The sequence below is a fragment of the Seriola dumerili genome, unplaced genomic scaffold (assembly GCF_002260705.1).
Source record: "Seriola dumerili isolate Sdu_G_001 unplaced genomic scaffold, Sdu_1.0 BDQW01000052.1, whole genome shotgun sequence".
Taxonomy (NCBI): domain Eukaryota; kingdom Metazoa; phylum Chordata; class Actinopteri; order Carangiformes; family Carangidae; genus Seriola; species Seriola dumerili.
This window is the reverse complement of record NW_019174307.1, coordinates 10,401,588-10,428,698: the sequence shown is the minus strand read 5'-3', so window position 1 is coordinate 10,428,698 and position 27,111 is coordinate 10,401,588. Positions and strand designations below refer to the sequence as shown.

Genomic DNA, 27,111 nt, shown 5'->3' with positions numbered 1-27,111 from the left:
TGATCACTTTCCAATCTAAAAATGCTCCATTACAAATAAAAGCCCCGCACTGAAAATGTTAATCAAGTAAAAGCAATAGTTTAATGTGGCACAGTGGAACAATAGTTTACTAGATGATTTCAGCCTGTAGAATTTGAAGCTTTTGTTATATTTGTCAAATGATTGTAAATTGATGTTGGTTGAATTGTTGGTTGGTTGTTAGTTGAAATAAATGAACAATTTGGATACAATCTCCGTGGGCTGTGAGAAATTATATTATAATATGCATTTTTCATCAATATTCCTCTTCGCCCCCTAGAAAAACAAATGTTTTTATTTTTCATATTTTGTTTAAAGTTTGTATTTGTTTTATTTTGAAACTTTGGACCGGAAGAGAGTGTGTTTATCTTTTCACTTAACGCTGGGGTAATTGATGCGAGGTAACTTCCTCCTCCAATCCTGGCTTTTTCCCTCCCTAGCGCTGCGAGTTGTGAAGCTGAGACGGTGCTAATGTGTAAAGACGGACAACGAAACAAAATGTATCTTAATTTTTTCTCTCTGCTAAACTCATATATCGAGTGAATTTATCACCCTTTTTCTCTGAGCGAACGACCGACGATAATGTTGGCGTCATGTAAGCTCTGCTTTTCGGACTTTGGAAAACAAATCGGGTATTGTCGGTGAATTCTCGGGAGATGGCAGAATAGTTCGACCTGTGCCAGTTACCGAGCCCTCATAAAAGCACTTTGACAAATAACCCACAAGGTAAGTTAAAATTATGTCTTCTATCTATAATGTAATTTTAATTAGGCTGTAATTACTCGTCTTTATTGTAATGTGGGTATAGACATTTCGGTAGACGTGGAGAAGTTTGCTGATTTGCAGGAAAAAGCTTCGTGACGTGCTCACAAGAAATCCTGTCTCCCCCTGACCCTTTTCTTCCTAAAATCTTGGTCTGTTTTGGCATTGCATCCAAACATATTTTATTTAGACAACATTTTCAGCTTAGGTTGTGTGAACAAAATCTGATATAGCCTAGTCATCTAAATTACGATTTCGCAGAAGAGGCAGCTTTCATGCAGTACAGCATATAATTTTTAAAGGATCGCGTCAGAGAGGTGTTTTTGGTTATTTGTTGATTGGTGATGATGTGCCCCTGGCCAGAAGACTGAAAATAATAAGTCACTGGTTTAACACAGCGACTTTCTATGGTTGTAATTTCAATTTCACAATCAAATCAAGCTCACGACATTGCAACAACTTGTGACTTAGTGAGAGTATATTGTCATGCAAACTGTCTTTGGGAGGGTCGTTCCTGCTTGATCGTGTGTGTCTCATCATCTCATGCTGAGCACTTTTAACATCACAATTGCAGTCCTGCAGGGGGGTGGGGGCGGCATTTGTGAACACAGACTATGGCTTACAATTGTCTGTGGCTTAATTTTGAACTCGTTTGCACTGGGGAAACTTTAATATCACCAATGTATTTCTGATATAAGATGTAAAAGTATTTGTTGTCATGCTTTTCCTTGCAGAGGAACAATCATACCAAACAGGAAATGGAGTATGTGATAAGATTTCATGGGGCAATCAAATGTAAAGCCAGTAAACCTGCTGATGAGAGGGTGCAAACTTCATTACTAAGGTGTTAATGCTAGCTGAAAACATTCAGAGATAATTGTGCCGATTAAAAGATGTGTAAATGGGAATGTCTCACACAACAGAACTGTTCTTCCCCAGAATCAACTCATTGTGCTAGGTCCTTGCTCCCACAAAATTACATTCTCACACACTAATCAGGTTTTTTCCTCTATAGTAGTTCAAATGTCTGGGGAGCTCTTGATTGTGTATTATTTTTTGATGTTGTATGCTGTGCAAAGAATGTAACATAGCCAAGCTCCTTTTAATTTTGTTCAAGGTGACACGCCTAAACCTTTCAGTTGACCACAATTATATGCATATCCATGACAATATGATTGTGAAGCATATGCAGTAATAGTGTCTGGCATGGGAGACTTAATCTACATGGATTAGCCACTCAAAATGAATCTGAACACTAATAACCTCCACCAGTTGAAGCTGTAACACATGAATTGTGGTTGAGGTAGTTGGTAATATCAATTATATGCCTTACTTTAAGTATCGGATAGAGACTAACTGGTCAGTGAAGTAACAGGCGGTGGCACAGTTAAAGGACCCATAGTTGAGGTTACTTGTTATGGTTAGCGTTTGTGTTGTTGGTTGATTATCTGGACAATGTAACTGCACAGCTGACCAGTCTAAGGTCCGGCCTCTTTGTGGGCGCCTGGCATTCTCAGTGGCGTGCATCGCCGAGTCTGGCTGATAGTGGTCAGATAAAGGGACGTCAGTTAGTCTGGGGGCTGAGATAGGGTTCAACTAAAAGGGATCTTGAGGATCCTGTTCCTTTTAGGTGCGGTAACATGCACCAGCTCAAATGTGGTGGCTAACCCTGCTATTGTCTCCTCGTTCTCCTCGCCTCTTGGTCTACAACAATGTTATTGTTTGGATTTGGCCCAGTGTCATTGTTTCAAGAGCCTATCTGTGATAACTTATTCCTCAACCAGTTAGGAGGTTATCTGTATCTCTGAGACTAACAATGTATTCCCAACAATAGAACTGGTTTGGGGTGTCGTGGCCAGTGTCAGGATTTTTCCGTCTTAAGTCTGTCCAAGAGGCCTTAAACGTGTCAGATCTGTAGAGATTTATTTTTGGTATATAGCAGATTCTCCAATTCAGGCATTTTTCTTTTTGTACGATTTTATTTAGATTTTCATATATATATCCACATTCCCAAATTCTTTGGCTGCATATATCCTTTATTTTAAATTATACACTTTATGGCCATCAGAAAGAACAGCTACAGCAGAGCATTGCCATAGCTGTTCTTTCTGATGGCCATAAAGTGTATCATTTTCCCACAGAGGTCTGAGCATTTCATAAAGCATGAGGATAGGGGTCTGTGGTGGGGTGTTGGGGTAGAGGGGGGTATAGACCTCCGATAGCAATCATTTCTCTGTGCACAGTAATTTGGCTGTCAGAAGCAGCTGGCAGTTTGGGTTGGAACAATATGCAAGTGGAGGGAGAGGGAAGCGCTCACTCCAAAAAACCCTGAGAGTGTTTGGGGGTTGGGTGGTGTGTGTATATGCATATCTGTGTGTGGAATCAGGTTACACAGTCTGTCATTAACAAGAGAACTGCAGTTATGAGACCAAGATAGACTGCTTCAAGTCTGAGCAAGAGTCTCAGGCTCATTGCTTTTCCACGTAGGTGGCTCTCAAGTTAGGGAAGAAAGGAAGGGAGGGGGCAGGAAGAAGGAGGGAGGATAGAAAGGGAGCAGGATTTGGCTTGAAGTCTAGCATCTGAGTACCAAACCAACCATCAGCTATCGTGCTTCAGCTTTCAGCCATATGTGTGTGTGTGTGTGTGTGTGTGTGTGTGCGCATCTGTGTGTGTGTGTGCGCGCATCTGTGTGTGTGTGTGTGTGTGTGAATGCTGACTTACTAGAAAGTTTGACTAGCAACAGACCTGGCATCAGATGAGGCAGCAGGCTGCAGAGGAACACAGCATGTGGGTTGAATTTGCTTCTACTCTATGCTCGTGTCCAGCTTTTTAGAAAGGGGCCCTCTGTCTGCAGTGTTATTTTTAGTCAAAAAATCCTTGAGCCTTTTAATAATCATCAGCCTTATGTAGCCCAAACATATCACGATGAGAAGCGCTGTCTGGGACTTGCGGGCACTGCAGTCTCAGCAGGACACGGGAAGTTAGAGGGAGAAAGAGAATGAGATAAAAGACCGCCTGTGTATCTGCCAGATTTTAGTCTTGTTTCATCGTTTGCTGTTTCAGAGCTTGCTCTCCTCTTCTGGTGGCTCTGCACAGACTTATTGATTCCTCCTATTCTCTGTTCAAATGTGGATGAAGACCAGTGGAGACAGAGGGAAGGGAGACGAGACACTACTGTCTGCACAGATGCACACACACATAGATCTGCAGTGCTCGTGGCTCCTCTCCTCTCTCCACGCTAACCCCAGACTGCACTGGAGACAGTCTGCAATACACATTTTATGAGCCCTTCACTCGCTTCAGTGCTCTTGTCTTATCGCTCAGCTGTTAGGGGGGAAAGTTATGGCTTTGTTTCAGTTGCTGCCTCCCTCTGATCTCATTCCTACTCCCAGGCATGGACTCTTATTTTGTGTGGGCACTTTGTCTGCGAATTGAAAATAATGTGTTTCATCTCTTGGGTCATGGGGTCGTAAACTAAAACAATTCTGATATGATGGTAGTGCTAGTCCAGTCTATTCCCCATGCTTGAGCCAAATGGGGCATTTATAATGTTTTAGTTATTCATTGGTTTTGACATCCAAGCGGGGCTAGGCAATATGGCTGAAATCATATGAACATGAAAAATGTGTGCAATATCTAAATATAAAATATCATTTAATCAAATAATTCATTTGTTTCAAACATTTTTGATGAACAGCTCACTTTAACATGTTTTGTATGCGCAACAAGGGAAAACCTAAAGGTAACCAGTTTATTATAGAGTATTTAGAAAATATTTACATGTGAGAAGCTGAAACCAGAGAATTTTTTTGCAGTTTTGCTTAAAGGATTACTGAAAGGTTGGTGTTTGTATTCAGGTTAGTTTGTGAGAAACTATTTATTACTGGTCTTTCTCCTAACAAGTCTTTCCTCTCTGGAAGACCAGGAAACCCCCGGTCATAAAAGACTCCATTGGCAGCAGGATGTAATGGCCTGGGTCAGTCGTGCTACAGAGCATAGTGCTGTATACACATTCATTGTTTTGATGCAAGCTGTTTGCTGAGTGATTATCATCACAGTGGTGAATGCTTCGGTCAATGTGTGTGGGTCACACGGCGAGGGTTGTTATGTTAGCCCCCTGACTCCTGTAGCTCTGTCTCTGGCAGACTTGGAGCAGAATCAGTCACGACTAAATATTCCCTGAGCGATGAGTAGCAGCACATACAGTTCTTTGGTCTGTTTGCTTAATTTACGTGTTTCACAAGGAGGAAAATGTGTTTAAAGGGTGTACCGTGATACAAATCAAGGTGTCCATTTGAGAAACGTATTGCCCCAGGGCAGTGAACTTTGTGAGATGGTCGTTTGGAGGGAGAATGTTTGTGCATTCCTCTGTTGGCAAATATAACTCAGGGCCATAAAGACAGTGTTTGAATTGGCTGTTTCAAATGTTTTGATAGTTGTGTGAAAATGAATGTCTAATTGCTATGGTGACCATTGCGTAGAACATTTGTTAATAGTGTCTTCACAATGCTATAAAACCTACCAAGTTGTGTCTCACAAGTTGTGTCTTCACGGAACACAAAGCCACAATAAAAATCATAAAGAAAAGCTTGTGAGAACCACAGAAACTGCTGTTGTTGTGAAGAATTTGAAGTGTGTTTGTTGAAGCTTTGCTTCTCTGTACAGGTGATGTTCTACATAATCATGAAACAACTATTGTATGCTAGACTCTCCCAGACCTTCAGTCTTTCTTTCTATGTTCAGCTGTCTCTCTCACAACTATTACCCCGGGGTGATCTTGTCCTGTCTGCAAACAAATCTAACTTTGTCATAGAGTTTCAGTATAAACAAAAGCCATCAGTCATACTCAAAAGTACTTGTCTCAGCCTGGCCAAGTCCCTGAGTGTGTCCGAGTGGTGTTGTCTGTGCAGAGGTGGAAGGTAGGGTGGGACTACAGCAAGAAGAAAAGGCAACTATTGTCTCTGATTACATTTGATCTAGGCTGAATACAGTGTGTGTCTGTGTGTGTCTGTGTGTGTCTGTGTGTGTCTGTGTGTGTCTGTGTGTGTCTGTGTGTGTGCGCGTGTGCGTGTGCTACCCTGGGTTGCACTGTATCCAAGGGAAAAACCTGCTATGCTATTGCCTACCACAATGAATGTGTGAGTGAGAATTGAAAATAAGCAAGGGGCATTTGCATTTGAGTACATTCCCCACATTGTGAAAGCAGGCAGCTGCTCAGATACTGTAAGGTCCTGAGAGATGGAGCCTGGCTCAACCTGATGGGGCACTGCAGGTTCCTCAAACTGTTCCAGGGGGCCACAGAAGTCTTTCTTTCATCTCCCATTTGATGAGGCCCTTGGCCAGCGAGGTGTTCTTCCAAAGGTTAATGAGCTTTGCTTTCCCATCAGCAGAGTCATACATCTTTCACACACAACCCCAGTCTATGACTCCAAATATTAAGAAGGGGTGAACCTGTGTTTCACTGTTACACCAAACGAAATCACGGCACTGCACTGAGTATAAAATCATTTCAGTACTGCTTTCATTACAATACCTTAATACATTACAACACCATTACAAATAAGTTTCAATACAAAACAAATTTACATCTTTCTCTGCTGGGGTTTTCAAAACCTCATATAGCAACAGTGTTTTGCCTGGGATTTTTTTTTTCAGCAGTGGTGCATGTCCATGAACGTGCAACATCAGACCTGTATTTACACGTTAGTAGAGAAGTATCTTAAAATGACCTTGGAATGGTTATCAATAGGGTTATTTCATGTTCATTTTGTCGTGTTAGCTTTTACACTTGAAGCTACAATGTTGCTTTGGAGGCCTAGATAGCTGTAGGAATAAATGTTGAAGAATTAAATGCTTCAACACAGAAAATAACTTTTTTATTTTACGTTTTTATTCAACATACATAAAAATATAAACTTAATTGAGTGTCTCAGACTTATCTGAAAATTCAGATATAAATAGATTAACAAGAAAAATGTACGGGACAAAGTTGCACCAGTTTAGTCCAAGTTTGTACCTCTTTAAGGTTGGCACCCCGTATGATGAGGATGTTAATCAAACCATTGAGCTTTGTTTTTGTACATTTGCACAGACATTCAAGAAAGAAAAAAAAGAAAGTTGTATATTACATTACATTTTTATGCACAGGCCTCATCACCCCAATTAACACCCAGATGACTTCAAAGTAGTGACTCATTCATTTGCACATATTTTGTGCAACGAAAACAAACATTTTTGCTTCATTAATTCTCCAGTTATGAGCTTTACACATCAGACAAATAAACTGTGATAACTTGAGAAATAATGAAGCACAGATGTTTGTCTTGGTTGCAAAACAATGTACAAATGAATGAGGCCATCTCAGAGTCATTTGGTATTTATGGGGTGCTGACATAATAGGCCTATGCTTAAAATTAAAAATAGTATGTAATTTCTCAAAAATAATTTGAGCAATTTTCTTTTGTGTGCACTGAAATACACAAATGACATGAAATTGTTTTATTCATATCCTGATCACATGGGGCGCCAGCCTTACAGAGAGGCTATGTTGCACAAGGTTAGGTAGTATTTCGTTCAGATGTCTGTCATTTGGTGAACCATTGTATTATGCATACAACTACACTCCCAGCCTGAGTAATTGATGGGAAATGTGCAGGCTTTATGGCATAGTATCCGTCTATATATTTCCTAATTCTGCTCCTATAATGACCTGCTGATTCTGGAAACTCGACTGCCATCTCGTTGTCTAATGGGTGCTTGGCAAGATGGCAAGATAAAAGTTGTCATTTCCATCGTTATGGAAATGAGGTGAAATTTTTGGATGTCCAACACCATGCTCCTAGATTGCATCTAGAGAGAGGCTCACTAACAGAGGATGTAGAGCTTTGACAGCCTCATCTCAAAATTCAAACGGTGTCAGAAAATTAGGTCTCACAGCGGGTCCTCTGTTAAAAGCTACGTACGTCTACAAAACAGCAAATCCGAGAACTGCATGCAGTGATGCAGAATACACTGGCCGATGCAACATTGCAAGAGCCATTTAATAAACACAGAAAAAAATGTGCCATTGCCCAGGCCAGAGTGTTTTTTTGTGTGGATGATGTGAGTTGACGACATGTCTCTGCTTTTTTTTTTTTTTTTTTTTTAACATCATAGACCTACATTTCACCAGACATTCATCACACAACCTGACATGCTTCAAAAATGATATTGTACAGCCTGACACAGATTTGCTACCAAGACTTTATTAGACCCATCTTGCACAGTGTGACATGCAATGAACCTGCAAGATTGCTGATATCTCACAGTCTGTAGGGGCCTTAAGCCAAATGCCAGCTTCACAACAAGCCTGCCACTAGATGACAGGCATCCTAGACAGCAGGACTCATCAGATTAGTTATAAAACAGGTTGCTTCGAGGTATTGTAGAGATGTAATTTAAATTCATCACTGACGTTTGAATCATTAGTGTGCTGCCTTCTTTTTACGGTAAGATTCATTGTAATTTTACATTTTACTCAGTTTGTAAGCACTGTTGTATCGAGTGTGAGTGTGTATTCTCTCCATACTCTATTATAATGTTAAGGTTGTGTATTCTTTCAATGCATTTTTAGTCAAACCAAGTGTTGTATTTGACTGTAGGTAGAGAGGGGTTTTTAGACTGAGGTGAATGTGTTGATTTGCTGTGCTGTAGTGTGAATATGAATGTGGGCTGCTGCAAAGAGGACGACTTTCGCCCTCAGGTCTGTATTACACCCACATCCACCTAGGAGCAAACCATCTGTGTGTCCCTGATGGCATGCTGGCACTTTGGCTGTCTGGGTCTGGGTCGGGGACGGGGACAGGGACACGAACAGCAGGCTCCACATTGCCCTAGTCTCTGCCTGTTTCTTCCCTCACCGTCCTGCAGTTTGCTGCAGTTTCCTCGGTGCCTGGGCTATTTGTGCCATGGTAACTGTGCCAGCCTGCCAGCTCAGACACAGATTCCACCTCTCGTCTCCCTCTTTGCCAGCATGATGACTCAGCAGCTCCTGCAGGGCTTCCAGCCTCCTCCCTCCTCAACCTAGTGATACACCATGCTCATCAGACAGAGTAGTGTTTTGTCATTCTCTCCTTCGTCCTGACCTGAATACAAAACAGACCAAAATAATAAAGCATCCAGCTTGACAAATATGTTTTGTTTGTTGTTGAATCAGTTTTAAAATACCACCTTAAAACAACAAATGGTAATAAAATATTAGGTTTAACATGGCATTTGAAGATGTAGTCGTAAGTGGGAATGTCTACCAATTCGTCAAATGTATTTATTCGAATCAACATAACTGCCTACACGCTTCTGTTTTTTGAGTTCAGTTGTACCAGTCACAGCATTTGAGTGGCATGTTTAACCATCATCATCTAATCACTTTAAGCCTTGCTCAACTTCTTAGAGAAGTGCTTATCAAGATAGCCCTCTGGAGTGGGATCACTGGAAAGAGTCTGGGAAGGAAACGTGGCGTCATAAAACGGGAGCCTTGATATGTAGGATCACTTTCAAGTCCTGCTAGCAGCACTCAGCAGGAGTCAACTCTAACATACTTTTCACTGGGTCAAGTCTGTTTGAACTATTTCTCTCGGGGTATACACTCTTTGGCCACTTTGTTTTGAGCTCAATGAGGTCTTTATGTTTCTATGTACAAGGTCAGTGCTTACGCTTCTCAGAGGTTTGATATCGTCATGTAAAATACCTGTGGTGGAAAGTATTTAGATTTTTTTTTACTTAAGTGAAAGCATAAATACACACAAAATGGTCAATTTAAAGTCAGTTTTTGCTATTGCTACATAGCCAACATTAGCATTATCAGCAGTTTACTTACCAATATAGAAGAAATGCTGTGTTGTCTCCAGTGGTGGAGAGCAATGCCAATGTTGACTGTTTTGCTTCTCTTTCTATCATTTTTCTTCTACTGAAGTTATCCCGCTAACCAGCTAGCCCCGGTCCTGCCAGACCATCACCATCACTTTCCAGTAGAGAGTCACTGTAGCGTCCAGGCTGCCCTGAAGAAATAACGCTGCTAAGAGGACAGGCAGAGGGCAGCCTCTTAAAGTAAAGGAACAGAATTATGGTCAGCAAATTTCACTTCAAAATCAAAAGTAAAAGTGCTGGTTACCCAGAATGACTCCTTTTATACATACATATAATGATATGTTACATTATTTTGTTATTATTACTGGTAGCTTTCATGCACAACTACCTATGAATTGTACTTAATTGCTGTACTTGAGGTTTTTTCTACAACTGCAAAATATTAGCTCAAGACACTCAAATGTGGAAACCGATATGAACTCCCTGACCCCCACAGACTGAAGGAGACAGTTAAAGGGAAGGAATCACCTTCATGACAAATGGTAAAACAAACAACTCATTGTTTTACATATGTATCAATATATGGCCTCATTTTAAAGTTTTTGTTAAGTTTGGTCTGTTTTATAGTTTAGTAAGATCCATTACATTATTAGTTCCAACAGCATTAAAGATGGAAAAATATATATCAAGTTGTAATTACCATGTGGTATTCATACTGGTTTCCCATTACAACACCACATCAGAGGATATAGGAAGACAGAATAAAAGGAAAGATGGGGATTGAGACAGATAGAGGGGGGAAATGAGAGCACACCCTTGGCAGGATGTCAGCTCTGTGAACACACTGCAGAGCACTGCCAGAGAATTCAATACGCAGGGATAGAGCGCTGCAACACACACACACACACACACACACACACACACACACACACACACACACACACACACACACACACACACTTACGCACATTCATACACAGCAGCGCCATGAAGTTGACTGCTCAGATCGCAATCGGTTCTGCAGATGCTAGCCCTGCCTCACTCCTTCCCAAGAATCCCTTCTGAGGTTTCCAGTATCAGGACTCGTACTTGCTGTGTATTCATCAAGTAAAGCCGTTAGCTGGCTTGATGATATGTGAGACCAGCTAGCCACGCCTCATGTGTTTCCTAGATGTGGAGTAGTTTCTGTTTACTGTGCTTATGCAAAATAAACTGTAAATAGAAATACTGTAAATTTTACATACATTCAAATGCATCTGTTGGGAAACCAGGCAACTCGAAAGGTTTTTGCAGTGCAAAGACTGATATATTTGCTGTGTACATAACAGCAAACGCATAACAGGACCACTTGAGCGCTCGGTCATCACTGTGCGGCTCACTGCTTATGATAGCTTATTTAAGACAAAGTGTCTGCGTGGGAGAGATGAATTGAGACAGATAATTTCAGTGCCCCGTCGAGGGTCTTTCAGCAGTAGATGTAAACAAAAACACAGCAAGTTATTTACCTACACTAATTAAAGCCAGTAAGTGGAGCCTTGTGACATGCTCTACTTAGTTAATTGAGGTGAGTTATTGATCTGTCAGCAGGGTGTGAGCCAGGTTATTGTGCTCTTTGTTTTCTTTCTACATGAATGATATATGAGTCAATAGCAAGATAACTAGTCAGACAAAACTTGTTCTGTCTAGCTCTAGAAAAGGGCTTCAGACTATTGTCTCTTATTCCTCTGCTTATTTCTTTGTCCTGTTTCCTCGGTGGCCCAGCCGACCGTCTCCCGCCAGCATGGTGCCCTTCTTCCCAGTCTCCCCCGGGTGCTGACACCAGACACCTCCTTGTCCCACTTCTCTTCTTTTAGACCACCTCGCTGTTGCAGCCCACTCTGGCCCACATGTCTTTTTCACACTGGCCCTGTTCTCTGCCCTTCTCTGACCCACTGTCCCCCAGTTGCCCCCTGGCTATACCTCCCTTGCCTCCTCATGCCCTCCTGCCCGTTCCCTGCCCCCATTGCTCCCCTCTCCCCTGGTCCAAGGGGAGCAGACAGAGCTCCTGATTATCTCTGTGTGGCAGCCTCTGTTTTGTGCTCTGATTAAAGGAGCAGCATGTGGTCTGTGTGTGAGTGGCCTGTACAGACGCCGCCGTTGGGCTAATGCTAACATTACGTTGCTTTAATTCATTTGTCTGGAGACGGGACAAAGGCTTGGAGGTGGGGGGTTGGGGGGGGGGGGGTATTTACAGTGGCACAGATGCACTGAGGCGCACACATACGCTGCCAAGATAACGGCCCCCGGTGCTTAGTATGGCATAAACGGGGAACGCTCCAAGCTATGATGTTCCCACAAAACTTGCATATTATCTTTATAAAATGGGTAGTTTGGAGGGATTTTTCCCCCCTAGAGTTTACAGTGTGAGTTAAACTGGTGGTCTGTTCAAATCTGTCTCTGGATAAAGCAAACAAACAAACATAACTACACACCGTATGTTAACGTTGCTGCAGACACATTAAATATTGAAGGATTAGACTGTCTCCAGGTCTCTAAACGATAGTATTTGGGCACCCTCACTAATTCTCCCTGCTGTGCTCCTCTCCTCTTTCTCCTCCTCCTCCTCATCCTCCTCCTCCTCCTCTTCCTTCTCTCATGTCTGTCTGCTCCTCTCCCCTAACTGCCAAGCAGCCTGTCCCTCCAACACACACACACACACACACACACACACACACACACACACACACACACACACACAGACATCAATGCACACACACTCACGCACACTTGCACGCACAGAGGCGCAGCCAATAGGAGAGCACCAGTCTCCCCATTGCTTGCCAGTCAATGCCTTGTTGCCAGGACAACAGGAAGGCATGAGACCCACTTTACTTGAGCATTTTAAACTTGGTGTTGACTCTTTTTCTGAAAAACAAGAAAAGGTCTCCCTCTGTAAAATTGCTTTCTCTAATATGCTTAGGTTGACAGCTAATCCTGTTGTTATCTGTCTGGTTCTCTTGTTCTTCTGTCTCACTGAGTGGTGTCCCAAAAGATCGTTTGCAAAAATACAAAAGATATTCCAATGCGTCAATATAAAAGTCACCATCCTTTATTATACTTTGTTAGACACAGTCGCAGACATTTTTCAACTGGCAAAAGATACATTTTCATGAACCGCTTTTATCGCAATGGAGTCCTGGTGTTTATTTTTTTGTTTTTCTTTGTTCCCCTCTAGGTCTACAATGACAGTTGGGGATATGCTTCTTTTGGTCTTGATCGTCCTGGTCCTTCCCTGTTTTAGCTTGGAAGGTAAGCCTCACTCTCTCCTAACACGTACTAAACAGAGCTTTTCTTACATCAGACCTAAATGAGAGGTGTACCTAAAGGGAGGAGAGGTTTGTGCCAGCCTAAATGGACAGGATCTGGTTTAATTCACCTCTCCTGCTGCCTCTGGATGTGGAGTTATCTGTTGCAGAGCCATTAGTCTTGCTACTGCAAAAGAACAAGATTACAGTAGGTCACAAACTGTCACTGGGGTTCTTGAGTACACGCAGTAGCTTGAAAGGTGTGTGGAAGATGTCAGTGTTCCCCCTTTCTCTTTGACTCAAGTTAACATACACACAGCCTCTTTGTATTTCTCTGTCCCACTCAAGTCTCTTACATGCACAGACCAAACATTCACACATTTTTTTTCCTCTCACCACCCCTCCTCAGTCTGTCTCCCTCTCATCTGCTGTCTTTCAGTGTTATTTTAAACAACTGCAGTGGTGGTGGATTGCAGTGGAAAGTGGAGTTTTTTTTAGGCTGGCAAGCCACACTTGTCCCCATACCTACTCATTAAATCCATCCATCCATCCATCCATCGCATTCGGAAAGTGCTCTGGATAGAAGGATAGATCCTTCACTTTTCTCATATTTTATGTTGCAGCCTTGTGCTAAAATGAAAAAAAAAATCCCTCATCAATCTACACTCAATACCCCATAATGACAAAGTGAGAACAGAATTTTTTGAAAATTCTGTTAATTTATTAAAAAGGAAAAACTGAACCATGACACTCATATATACATATATATATATATAAATATATATACAGTATATGTATGTATATGTATATATGTACACATATGTATTGGTCTCCTGCTGCAGCATGTAATCTAATAAATGAATTCTGATGTGCTCTATAATTGCTTTGTCTGTTGTAGGTGAGGGCAGTGTGAGAAACTCACACTGTTTGTGTGATGGATCATCTTGCAGCAGTGGGGACCTGTGTTACGGCCAGCAGTGCTTCACCTCTCTGTCAGTACTAGATGGGACATCGGTCCTTCAGAAGGGCTGCATTGTGGGTAATGAAGAAGAGTCCCTGCGCTGTGGAAGCCCACCATCTCCTGAGCTGGTGATAGAGTGCTGCTATGGGGATTTGTGTAACATGAACGTCTCCTTGCAGTCGCTGGTGAAAGGTGAGGTACTACCGTCATAACATTGTGTTAAAAATATCCTGTCCAAACTTCTGAAGGAATTTCATTGTCAGTCCCAATGAAACACATCATCATTCAGTCTTTGTAAAATACAGAGGAATGGGGAAAGTTTCATTTTACCATCCAACTGTCCTTTAAGTTGTTCGATATTTTGCGCAGTCTCAGTTTTTTCCACAGGTTGGGAATCTATTTGCAGGAGCTGATCCCTTGCAGAGCTTCATTAACAAGCCTAAAATCTATACAAATCTGTACAACTGCCCAACTGGGGGATGTTGTTAAAATCAATAACAGCACATAGATACAAATATTCTTTTTACATTAATATATAACAGGATGGCAAATATATGGAAAGTCGGATATAAGATAATCACATTTTGTTTAATGTTCAGCTGTGCTTTGATACATCAGACACAACTCTTAATAAATGTAAAATAAAAACCTTTTTTTAAACACAGTTTTCTTTCATCATTCATTTAAACAACTGAATTCATAAAACAGTAACATGATATCATTGTATCATTGCACTATGATTCAGCTAATTTAGCTAGTTTCAGTGGAGAATTTGGAAATAATTAAATAATACCTACAAGAAATTAAAAGTCAGTCTGGCAGAAAATCTGCTGTGTGGCCTCCTGAATAGATTCTGTATGTGGAAAACAACTCATTTCATATTAGCAGGTGTTGGATTTCAAACAGGAAAATATTTTCCGATACATTTAAAATTGAGCGGCCTCTTCAATATCTGGCCAACAAAGACATTTTCAACCTGCATGTTTTCTGATCTGAGTGAATGCCATTTAATTTAATGGGATACTAATGGTATTGCTCTAATGGGTTTCCCCGTATCTCTGTTTCTTCTTATCAGATGTAGAACTGTCTGCTGGCAGACCAGTCCTCAGAGACCAGGAGTGTGTGTGCGAGGGCGGTGTGTGTGAGCGTGACCATCGCTGCACAGGGCAGCAGTGTTTCTCCTCTCTGAAGATGATTGATGGGGTGGCCGTCCAACAGAAGGGCTGCCTGAGGGACGACGAGGAGGGCAGAGCCACCTGTGCCATGCCACCCTCATCGGCCCATGTTGTCAAGTGCTGCCAGGGCCATCTGTGTAACATGAACGTCACTGTGCATGCTCCCGGGAAAGGTGACTTTGTACACACTGTACACATTTCTCTTGGCCACTGTTCATGATAGACCTTCTGTGACTTAAGATTGCGCAAAAGTTGAGTTGAGCTTTTATGACAAAACTGTATTTGAATTTGGGATTTTTTAAACACCATAAAAAGCAACAGTCATGTTTAAAGTAGGCTGACGTAGACAGTGGGTATAAGCCTATCATTCTCCTCCCTTTCCGCTATCAATGTATTACCATTTTCAGAGTCTTCTTTGCTATTGGAAACAACAACTATAACCTCTGAGCTAGCAACTTAAGAACTGAAAACACACATTTGGATCTTGCAATAAGGCAGGCCTGCTTGGTCGTAAATATCTACAAAGTATATGTTTACAACATATGCTGTCTAGCAGTGATACTCTTGTATGTTTGCCCTCCGGTTATAGAAAAGTTTCATTTTCCAAGTGTGGTATAGCGTTTGAAGTTTTTTATGGTGTTTTATTTTGTAGGGAATTAGCCGTTTTAATGACCCTGCTTGCATATTCACATGCAATTTTCCACCAAAACTAGTTTACCTGACACCCTTATGCAGAAGCACGGTCACAACATCCTGAGCTTAGCGCTGCCCAAGATTATTATGATTTGTTTAAAGAAATAAAAGTGTTTTTTTTTTTTTCCTCTAGCAGAATGATAACGGGTGCAGCCAGATCATTCTCCAGAGCCGTGGAAATGGGTCTGGCTATGCAAGACTTTAAAACGATGCAGAAATAGTTTGAGATTTACCTATTTAACCAGTCATGTCCTGTTCCTTTTGCAGAGGAGGAAGTGAAGCCCCTGATCAGACAGGAGCACGAGTGTGTGTGTGAAGGCAGCTCATGTGCAACAGGCAATCGCTGCATGGGCCACCAGTGTTTCTCTTCCGTGACAGTCAACGCTGGCTCCCTGGTGTACCAGAAAGGCTGCTTTAAGGTTTATGAGCAGAGCACGTTGACCTGTAAAACCCCACCTTCCAGAGACCAGATTGTGGAGTGCTGCCAGGGGCCTCTGTGTAACATGAACAGCACTGTGGAGCTGCCTGTCAAAGGTACAGTACTGTACTACCCAGAATGCAACACAGTTTGTGAACTGTCTCTGTAGCGTTCCATCAAAGATGCTCAAGAGCTCCATCTGTTGATTTCAGTGTTGAACTCTTTTTACTGTATTGCTAAAAAACCTTCCAGAAAAAGTGCTGCTTAGATTTGATCTATTCAGAACATAAAAAACTATAAAGGTTAGTCTTTGCTGTTTTACACAAAGTAGCACACATTCATTCCTCTCCGTCATTCTCTACTGAGAGGGCTATGCCATCGGCTGTAAAATTGTCTGCCACGGCTGTTCTGGATGGTTTCTGTTGGCCTGAGTTACACCTCTGTGTGGTCACACTCCTGGCACCTCATGAAACACAAATGGGGGGAGACAGTAGGCAACTAGAGGGAGGTTTTGAATATTATTTAGTCATGGTCCACTTCCCACCTGTCCTCTCGGAGGCTGTCAGAGCTGGCTGACAGGAGCCCAGAGGGTGAAGCCACCTGGGAATGAAGGAGAGGCAGGCATCTATACACAGAGCTGTTGTTGCCCTTTTTTTGCCTCTTTCACCTTTACTTTTCTCCCTACAGCATTCTTTTTTATTATGTTTTTCATAAATTAATATTTAAACCTAAATCGACTCAACTTTATTTGGGACACGAGCTAGGTGCTGTTTAGAATACCATAACAATTTTTAAAATATTTTTTTGCTTACAGTATGGCCTCGTGCCGTTAACTCCCATTGTCTTTTTACGTTGCTACAAATACAGTCATCATCTAAAAAATAAGTCGTCTAACTAAATGTGTCCCTTCCTATGTGTTTGCGTCAAGTCTAGTGAGCTCCTAGAATGTGTTACTAGTTATGTGTATTTGGGAGAAAGAGTTCATTATGCGAGTTGAGAAAAGGGGATCATTGTCTGTGCTGCAGGCAGAGCTGAGCACTCTTTCCCTAGGAATGTTTGGAAAGTGTGAATGGTGGTCAGTTCCTCAGGCTGACTTGGTGTGTGTGTGTGTGTGTGTGTGTGTGTGTGTGTGTGTGCGCGCTTGCTCATCTGTGTGTGTGAGAACATATGTGTCATTCATGCACCCCCACCCCTAACTGGTTTCTTCAGAATGTCTACTGCAAACCTGTGAATTGTCTGTGGACAAGCCTCAGCATGTGTGTGAAAAAAGTTACAGTAAAGAAGAGTTTTCCGTCAGCATATGTAATCATGAGCCCCTCTTCTTGTATCATGCCGACGTTATAATCAACGCTGTTGTTTGTTGTTTTTTCTGCCAGTTTTAATCATTAGAAATCAAGCTTTACTCTATTTATTTACGTTACTTGTTCTACAACAATGTCCAGAACAATGATCTGATTGATAGGTTGAAGAACACTCACACATTGTAAATTTCTTCTCTACCCTCACAGCTGACGAGCTGCCAAATTACAGTGTGACCACGTTGGCTATTGTCATCGTGGCGCCCATCATCGTCCTCATCATCCTCTCTGCTATCGCTATCCTGGTTTTTAGACGCATCCATCACAACCAAATGGAGAGATTAACATCACGAGATGCTGAATATGGAACTATCGATGGCCTTATAGCGTCAAATGTGGGGGAGAGCACTCTGGCGGTGAGTAGTGGATATTATTGAGGAGGTTACCTTCAGCACAGTATTTGCGAAGGAGAGGATTCTATAAAACATTTCGAAAGTGATAGCAGATACAATCTTGTTTTTGATTTTGGGTGGTCGAGTGACTGTTTTCTTTACACCAGATCACAGAGTGTGCACCAGTAACAGAGATGGAAAACCCCCTCTAAAATTGTGTTGTGTTAAGTTGAGGGCTCAGCTGTTGGATTAGTGGGGACTTCTGCCTCTTGTGTGTACACATTTGCACTATCTACAACAAGATAATATACTACAGAGACATAATGGCATTGTTTGCTTCTTTTTAGTCCAGATTTGTAATCAAAGCATGGCACATGTCTTGAACTGAAGACAACTTGGAGTTGTTCAAAGAAAGCATGGTCTTTCCTTCAAGTGATGCCTGTCAAATGAGTTTTTTCTCTGTTTGTGAAACAATTTCTTTAAGAAAGAATACTTCAAGCAAAATCAGAATAAAACTGATCCACTGGGCCATTGTTGTTAGGTTGTAAATGTTCCTCCATTTATGTGTTCAGTGGCTTTTTCAGTTCTGTTGGCTTTATTTTGATTTGGCATCTCACTACCTAGCTGAATTATTTAAAGCACTTACTTTAAAGCACTAACTCTCTAAATATGGGGCACAAAAATTAATTAACTTCTCAGGTTTTAACGCAGTAAATGTTATGAAATTATAGATGGGTAGACTGGAGACAACTAATGGTGATGTTTAAGCCTTAATATGTTATAGTGGTTAGTATTGTTGACAATGATTAAGTTCAATAGTGAAGACAATCACTGCTGGACTTTGTGCACTTCACAGATCATAATCTCAACAGTGTTTGGTAATTGTTATGTAAAAAAAAGCAATGAACTTTGTGTGTGTGTGTGGGTGTGTGTGTGTGGGCGATGCTCTTGCTGGAATTAGAAAACAAATCCTTAAACTCTAAAAGTTGTTTTGCTTCTTCAGTCATTTTCCCAATCTGTTAGAGGTATGTCGTTTGCTATTTATTTTCTCTCCACTCAAGCATGGATTTTAAGATTTCTGCCAAGTGGTTTATGTTTTGAGGCTCGCTAAACTGATCCAGAGTTTAGGTGGAGTCCTGTGGTTAGCGTTTAGTCTGAGAGACAGCCCAGCACATTCACTGGCTCACACACTGTGTAATCAAGTTGTGTGCTCTCTGTCTAGCTTGTGCCCTAACAAAATACATGGCTGTTATCGTCCATGTTATGATTCTGTATCCTCATAAAGGATACTAATGTATCTTAATGGACATTTTGAATTTTTTAAAGCATTTTATTCACAGTGTAGCTAAACTTTCCTGTCTTCATTGGCTGTCATAGAACATCAAATCTCCTTTTGTAAACATTTCTACACTCTTCAAATCCAGTTTATCTTTAATTAAGAAACGAGTAAATAAAATGTCCAACTGATACTGGGAGTATGATCGTGTGTGTGTGTGTGTGTGTGTGTGTGTGTGTGTGTGTGTGTGTGTGTGTGTGTGTGTGTGTGTGTGTGTGTGCACGCGTGTGTGTGTCAGACAGAGAAATTGCTGAGTTTGGCTCCCTCTCAAGCTGTTTCCAAAGTCCATCAACACACTTGGCAATGAAAGGCCCAAATATGGAGCCACAGAATGTTTGTTTCAGCATAATTAAAAAGTGCTTGGCAGCACCATGAGAAAGGTTATTAGCAACAGTGGTGTGGCTGTGAAAAGCAGATCGGACTGAAACACATGTGCTTGTCCCTCAGCAGCCTGCTGCCCAGAAGTCGTCTCTGATTATAATGATATTGCAGCGTTGTGATTGCATTCTGCTGCTTAACGGCCTGGCCCAAATATACCCTCCTAAAAACAATCCTCCTGTACCAGAGAGAGGGATTAAACCTCTCTGCAGTGTAACTCTTCATTCATTTTATGGCCTCTGTCTTGCATTCCTGTGTTGTGATTCCAAATTGTCTTTCAGGCAGCTCTTGCATTATGCATCTGTTTATCTGAGGCATCACTCTCTGTTGTTTTCAATCCTCAACCTCCCCTCCCAGTTAAGTCATTTGTTTTGCTCAGCAGCTACGAACTCTGTTGCTGTGTACTGCCCTCCTGTGTCAGCACAGGCATGCTGCACGTCTTCTAGCTGAGATAAAAATAAAAGGCTTAGCAGCATTGCGCCTGTTTTGGAGTCTGGCCCTTGGATTAGATAAAATCTCCAGCGCCCACACCAGTCACCAGGGAGGGGGTGGCACTTCTGTTGTTTACTCAGCAGGGGGCACTCTGCACCTCCACCAATGACACACACCCACATACGCACAAAATATCCTGATCCACACACAGCTTACCCCCCTTCATCCCATGTGGGTGTCACATCAAAGGAGGCCTGCTTGTATTAGTATTATTTGAGTCCAACATGCTCCTCGTTTCATCATTTTTAGGCCACATGATTCCTTTGGGAAGGTTTTCAGATAGCTCACTTACAAACATGCACATAAATGCAAATACACAAGCCCTTTACTCTTTGTCTCTGTTTTTCTCTTGCCCAGGATTTGCTGGATCATTCCTGCACTTCGGGCAGTGGCTCAGGACTCCCATTCCTTGTTCAGAGAACTGTTGCTCGACAAATTACACTCAATGAGTGTGTGGGTAAGTGTCCTGGTAAAGGCTGTTTTCATATTTACAAGAGCATTGCCTCAAAAAACTCAGCCCCTTCATTCATTTCAATGAGGCACTCCCACTGTGCTGACACAGGGGGCTCTGGCTAAAAAATGCAGTTAAGTCCAGCAAGAAAAGTGGTCCTGGCTCAGTTTAAGCCCCAGAGCAGCAGCATTTGGCAACACGCTGTTGGACACTCAAATACAGTTTTTGTAAAGGCACATATTACAGTGTTTTGTAGCATGTAAATGGTTCTCTTGTTTACCTTACATATATTGACATAGGAGCAAACTATCAATACCATAGTAACTCACCAGACTTGCATAGTAACTTAAAGAGGAAATTCTTCCTTGACGGAGTATGACCTCCTATGTAGCATTTCACTATCTGATAATCCTTCAAACAGGATTTTCTGGTTCACTTTTACACTTACTCCCTTCTGTCCTTCATCTGTGAGACTGATACATCTTCAAAGATCATCCAGTACAAGCAAAACAACTACTTTGTCTACAAGAAACATAAATCTGAAACAAATATTTGGGTTGCAAAACAGACAAGTGCTGTGAGGATATTCTGACATTGAGCCAGAATGAATGTGCAACAGTTCCAGCAATGAAGTCCCCAGAGCCAAAGTTGCACAGATTTTACTTTTGAGATTGGTTGTAGTATGTTAAGTGTCATAGAAAGTGTTACAAACAGCAAATATATTTTCATATGGATAGACATGTTGCCATAGTTACCGATGTTCAAGGTTTAGTCACTCGTTTTGAAATAAGAGGTTAAGTTGTTAGTTGCTTCCAGGCTCTCTGGGGAAGTTAAATCTACATGAATTGATTTACAGCCACTAGGGGGCAACAAAATAAGAGGACATTTATTACTCAGACACCACAGCATCACCGGCAACTTGTTATGGTGAACATGCTCGCGGGCTATTTACTCATCAAGTGGACACAGCAACTGTAACATTCATTTGGGATTGTGTTCCTGGCCACTTGATAAATATTATATAATATAAATTCCAAAACTTTCCTTATAGCTCTGTTTTGTTTCCATGAATGTCTGACAAAGATATCTGGGTTTGTAGCTGCCTGGTGTTTGGCTTTCCTCACCAGGCACTCAGTAACTTTGTCTGCTATTTGTAACAAGGCAATTGGCCTACAGTGAACCTTAACACAGCTATTTTTTCCTGGCAAATGCTTCCTAGAGAGAGATGATGAGTGAAAAGAGGCTAAAAAGCTCCAGAGTGCTGTAGAGTTTAATTTACATTATGGTAATTCTGGCACTGTTGGCAACTTTTGCACATAAGAGAGAGACTTCTTTTTTTTTAGTTTTTTTTAGTTTTATACAGCATTCAGTGTGTGAGCCTTTTTTTTTTTAAATTACAGTATGTGTACATATGAACCCTGTATTTGTAGTAGCACACGTTTAATCCAAGATCACTGAATTTATTTAATTTGATATGCTCTCCTGTGTCCATTGTTTACTTTGTTTTTATTTATCTTAAAAAAAAAAAAGAAAGAAGTGTTTTGGTCAGTTTTTTTTTTTTTTTGTAAATTTAAAAAACTTAAAATTTAAATTTAATCCTTCATCTTGGAGACAGTAAATCGTGCAAGAGCAAGGTCACAAACCAAACACATGTTGAGCCCATAACACCAACATTTATATGAGTCTCTTCCTGTCTGTGCTAATTTCTTCCATGTCTGCCTGCCAGGTAAGGGCCGTTATGGTGAAGTATGGAGGGGTCAGTGGCAGGGAGAGAGTGTCGCTGTCAAAATCTTCTCCTCCAGAGACGAGAAGTCCTGGTTCCGAGAGACTGAGATCTACAACACGGTGCTGCTGAGACATGAGAACATCCTCGGTATGTGGCATATCACCCATGACCAGGTTTAAGAAACTGTGAGAGTGTGTATAGCAGGACACTTCTTAATACAGCTCATATAGGCCATGTGTTTTATAAAGATAATTTATGTTGACATACTGTATATGTATTACTAATTGCTAATTAAACCAATTCATTTAAGAATTATAAAACATTTATCACTTGTTTTAAATGCCAGAATGTCTCATTGGTTACATACTATGGTGCATTTGTTGATTCAGTCCTTTAATTAATTGATATATTTCTTTCAACTTAGGCTTCATAGCTTCAGACATGACCTCTAGGAACTCTAGTACTCAGCTATGGCTGATCACTCACTTCCATGAGATGGGCTCCTTGTATGACTACCTTCAACTCAGCACCCTCGATGCATCCAGCTGCCTCCGCATGGCACTCTCCATCGCAAGCGGCTTGGCACATCTCCATGTTGAGATTTTTGGCACACAGGGCAAACCGGCTATCGCCCACCGAGACCTCAAGAGCAAAAATATATTGGTTAAAAAGAATGGACAGTGCTGCATTGCTGACCTCGGTGAGATACTAACATATCTATATGATGAATATGCTGTTTATTATTTTCTATATTTGTTGACTGTATTTCCTAGCTTATTCTAATGGTATGGTTACCTTAAATCTTTTGCTTTCGAGATGTGGATCAGATGTACTTTTCAAATCCCTTCACAAGCTGAGCCCCCGCCCCTGGTGGACCAGGCATTATAAATATATAGTACATAGTTTAATCCTGCACAACTTAATTTTCAATTCTAGTGGAGCTCCACAAGATTGGAAAGATACAAATTAGGTCACGCTGGATTTGGGGGAAATGTTTAGAACAAGACAGCACAAGACAACTAGAATCTTTCCAAAGTGCTTATACAAGGTGATTCACCATAAGTGTAAGATGATTTTAACCACTTTAAAACTACTGAAGGGGTTGCGTAAGAGATGCATCTGCAGCATTATGGCTCAACTGTCCTCTATGCTTTTGCCATATTTGTTGATAATTTAGGAAGAACAACCACCGCTAAATCTACCACCCAGCCATTAACCAAAAACACATTTAGCAGAACTCAGACTGCTTCATCTAATACACCAATGTTCCATTTGCAGACACTTGAATAAAAACTAATTCAGGTATGAGCCACAACCTGACAACAGCTCGACATGTTTACAAGCTCGATGTAATAAATTCTGCTCCGCATGACGCATTTCGCTGTCCAACAGACATGGAAGCAGTTGTTTGTCTCCCAAGCGAGTTGTTCTCATAGCGGGGTACATCCTGTATGGGAGGGGGGTGGTGGACATGACTGTTTACAATGACCAAGTAGTGTTTCAGCTGATAGAGTGAGTCCAGTCTTTTGTCCTCACCATACTTGTCTGAGATGGGAAACATAAAGTCCTGTTCCACTCAAAATTGTGTTTTGATTATTGTGACCTTCACTGTGCATAATGATGTATTTGCAGTTTGACATTACAATGCTGTTTTCACATTCATCTGCTGAAAGGGGGAAGTTTCTCTGCGCTCACCTTAAAGCTGAGTTGAAGACATGTATCAGAAGGATTGAGTTCACAAAACAATCATGGACCAATATGTAGCTTACACAATAGTGATGTAGAAACCTGAAGCCTCTAATGCATTGTAATTTTCACACATCTTAAAGCATGTCTGGAGGGGATCGTTAAAGTCATTTTGTGTTTTCATGTTAGGTCTGGCGGTCATGCATTTTCAAGACACCAACGAGTTAGATGTGGGGAACAACCCTAAAGTGGGCACAAAGCGCTACATGGCCCCTGAGGTGCTTGATGACTCTATCCAGATGGACTGTTTTGAGTCCTACAAGAGAGTGGACATCTGGGCCCTGGGCCTCGTCCTTTGGGAGATCGCCAGGAGGACAGTCAGCAATGGTCAGTATGTTTTACACATATTGGATTCAATATAGCTCTGTCTCTTTTAAATCATTTAATTTCCTTGATTCCATCAACTCAGCCAAATGTTTTCCTTCAGAACTGACAGAGTCACTACTTTAAGCTGGACTACGTAAAAGCTTTTCTGCAATTGATATAAACATTTGGCCTCAATTCAAATGCCCCCACCCACAGTATGTGGTCTGTTGAGAAGCCAGAGGCATTTTATGTGAAATAAAACCGACTTCCTCTCTCCACTGTCAAATAGGGTAATTGCTCTATAGTAGGAGCTGGGCTTTCAGCAACACTCAAGATATTGATTTACCCCGACAACACAGTAACCTCACATTTCTCCCACAGCTGCACTTGAGAGCAAGTTAAGCGCAAAATAGCCATGCCACGACACAAATCCTTTTTAATACACCTCAGTGTATTTCATGTTAGCCATTGGCAGTATAAGTAGTATTTCGCACTTTGCTTTAAGTGATATGATCTCAAACATGAATTGTCTCATACTAGGCATTGTAGAGGACTACAAGCCGCCGTTTCATGATGTGGTCCCAAGTGATCCCAGTTTTGAGGATATGAAGAAGGTTGTATGTGTGGATCAGCAGAGGCCCAACATCCCAAACAGATGGTTTTCAGACCCAGTAAGTAATATTCAGACTGACATTAAGCAGCATATAACTGAAGTCTGCATCCGTTTTGATATTCAGAAATACAAGCATTTCAGTAATACCCCCTAATGTTGACAATTGGACACACCGATTGATTTATTTCTCCTAATTAATTTTCAGACTTTAACCTCCATGGCCAAACTCATGAAGGAGTGCTGGTACCAGAATCCATCAGCCAGATTAACAGCGTTACGCATCAAAAAGACTCTCACAAAGATCGACAACTCTCTGGACAAAATCAAAACAGACATTTGAGCCTGCCTCAAGAAGAAGAGGCAGACATATACTAAAGGCCTTTGTAGACATCCAGAGGGTGGACCATCCTAGAGAAATCTCAGAAGACAAAAGACTTTGATGGGTTCAGTGCCCTTATAGTGGCACAGACCTATATTTATTTTAAAAGACTTGGCGGGACACATTTTGGCATCCAAAGATGGCTTACCGGGCATTCCTGAGACTGCCAATGGTCTTGGAAATAGGAAAATATCTACTCAACTTATAACACTGTTAGAAATGTTCTTCAAGGAAGAAACTGTTACCTGGGCATTTGAGTAGGCTTTCTTTTGTTAGAACCGCAGATTTTGTTTGACACTTTTTTTTAGTTTGAAAACTGTCAGAACATATTAGCAGTTTCACTTTATCTCTGTAATTGTACTGCATTGTTTGTTTGATTTATGGTGGATTCATTTGGAAAAGAGGTCAACTTGCCAATTGAACTTGCCAATTTATTCAGCATACTTTCTGAAACAGTAACGGAGTGTTATATTTTACTTTTTGTGTCATGCACCTCGGTTTACAATGGTGTCAGAACAAGTTTCTTGGGATCTCATCTATTCTGTAACATTTAGTTGTACAGCTGTGTCAATGGCACTGTTCTTTTCCTGATATATCGTCCAACTGAAGGTACTCTTGCAGACTTTTTGTATATCACCATGAATTTTACATTGAATTATGTACCTGTTCTATGTTTTGTTTCTTCAGCTTTACAGACACAAATGCTAAAAGAACAAATAAAATATCTGCTAGATGATTCTGAACTCTGTTTCTCCAGAGGCCTGTAAGTAAGCCTGTAAAGCCTGTATACTGTCTTAACGCGTGCATTGTTGTCTTAATGCGTGCATTGTCAAGTAAATGAAGTCAAACTTCAGCCTTTTTTTATTTCTTTAACATTTTATATCAATTAGTGATTTATATTAATTAAATAGAAAAATGTATTTTATCTGTCTCATTTGTCTTGATGCTGTGTTTAGTAGGTGCAATTATTAGCCATGCTAGCGACATGGCTCCAAGGACTGCACTTGTGTCAGTCAGTCCACCACCTTGGTCCATACTGATATATTTCCAAAGCTAATGGATGGATTGCCATGACATTTTGAACAGATATTAATGGTTCCTACTGCCTGTGGTCATCCCCTGACTTCTCCTCTTGTGCAAAAGAAGATGAAATTCTCTTGACTTTGGTGAGTCACTGACTTTTCAACTAACACCATCATCAGGTCACAGGTCTCACATTTCAGTTATGTTTTTCCTGGGCTTTCGTGTTGAGACAGTTAATTATTAGCAGTCTTTCATATCCAGTAATTTTGGTCATGTAGTTTTTATTTCACTTATGTCTGTACCTTCTGTGGTTTCAAATCAAACCCTATCAAACCTCTTGTAAATCCAGTACAGTGTAGAGTAGGGACTATTGCATCTTTAAATACTTCCAGCTTAAACCTGAATTCCATATTCCAGTGGCTCTATTCTTGTCAGAACAGGAAGAAATGTTAGCTTACACTGGTTTCATTCATTAATGTACTGTAAATTCTGCTCAGTAATCTATTTCTGTCCTGTGAAAATCTCGACATCTGCACTAATAATGTAACAAATTAACATTAATTTGGAAAAAGGTCAAAAGCCCAGACATTTTCCCTACCAGCTGTAGACTGACACTGCGTGCACTGCGGATATCTTGGCAGATGTCAAACAGAAACTAGGCTCCTGGTGGTTCGCAGACTGATTAATATGCTACAAGAGTTAAGGGCCAGATGATAGAAACACAACAGTGGATGCCTGATGGTGCTGAGACGCCCTGCTTGCATGTATCAACAGCTGTCAGACTTTTTATTTAGACTGTCTTCATATTCAGAATCA

General features: G+C 41.1%; 1 protein-coding gene across 2 annotated transcripts; it reads left to right on the top strand.

Annotated features, from left to right (window-relative positions):
* The first annotated feature begins 446 nt into the window (after positions 1-446).
* Positions 447-26,150, top strand: acvr1 (activin A receptor type 1). Of its 2 annotated transcripts, XM_022740484.1 has the most exons (13): positions 447-744; positions 9,731-9,883; positions 12,839-12,912; positions 13,807-14,061; positions 14,945-15,217; positions 16,005-16,271; positions 17,664-17,869; positions 20,409-20,508; positions 22,229-22,375; positions 22,653-22,928; positions 24,104-24,301; positions 24,821-24,951; positions 25,099-26,150. In XM_022740484.1, exons 3-13 carry the CDS (start codon positions 12,846-12,848, stop codon positions 25,231-25,233), a joined length of 2,055 nt encoding a protein of 684 aa, XP_022596205.1. In that variant the 5' UTR covers positions 447-744; positions 9,731-9,883; positions 12,839-12,845; the 3' UTR covers positions 25,234-26,150. The 2 variants fall into 2 exon arrangements, with proteins under 2 accessions (XP_022596205.1, XP_022596204.1); XM_022740483.1 differs by lacking the exon at positions 9,731-9,883.
* The last annotated feature ends 961 nt before the right edge of the window (positions 26,151-27,111 follow it).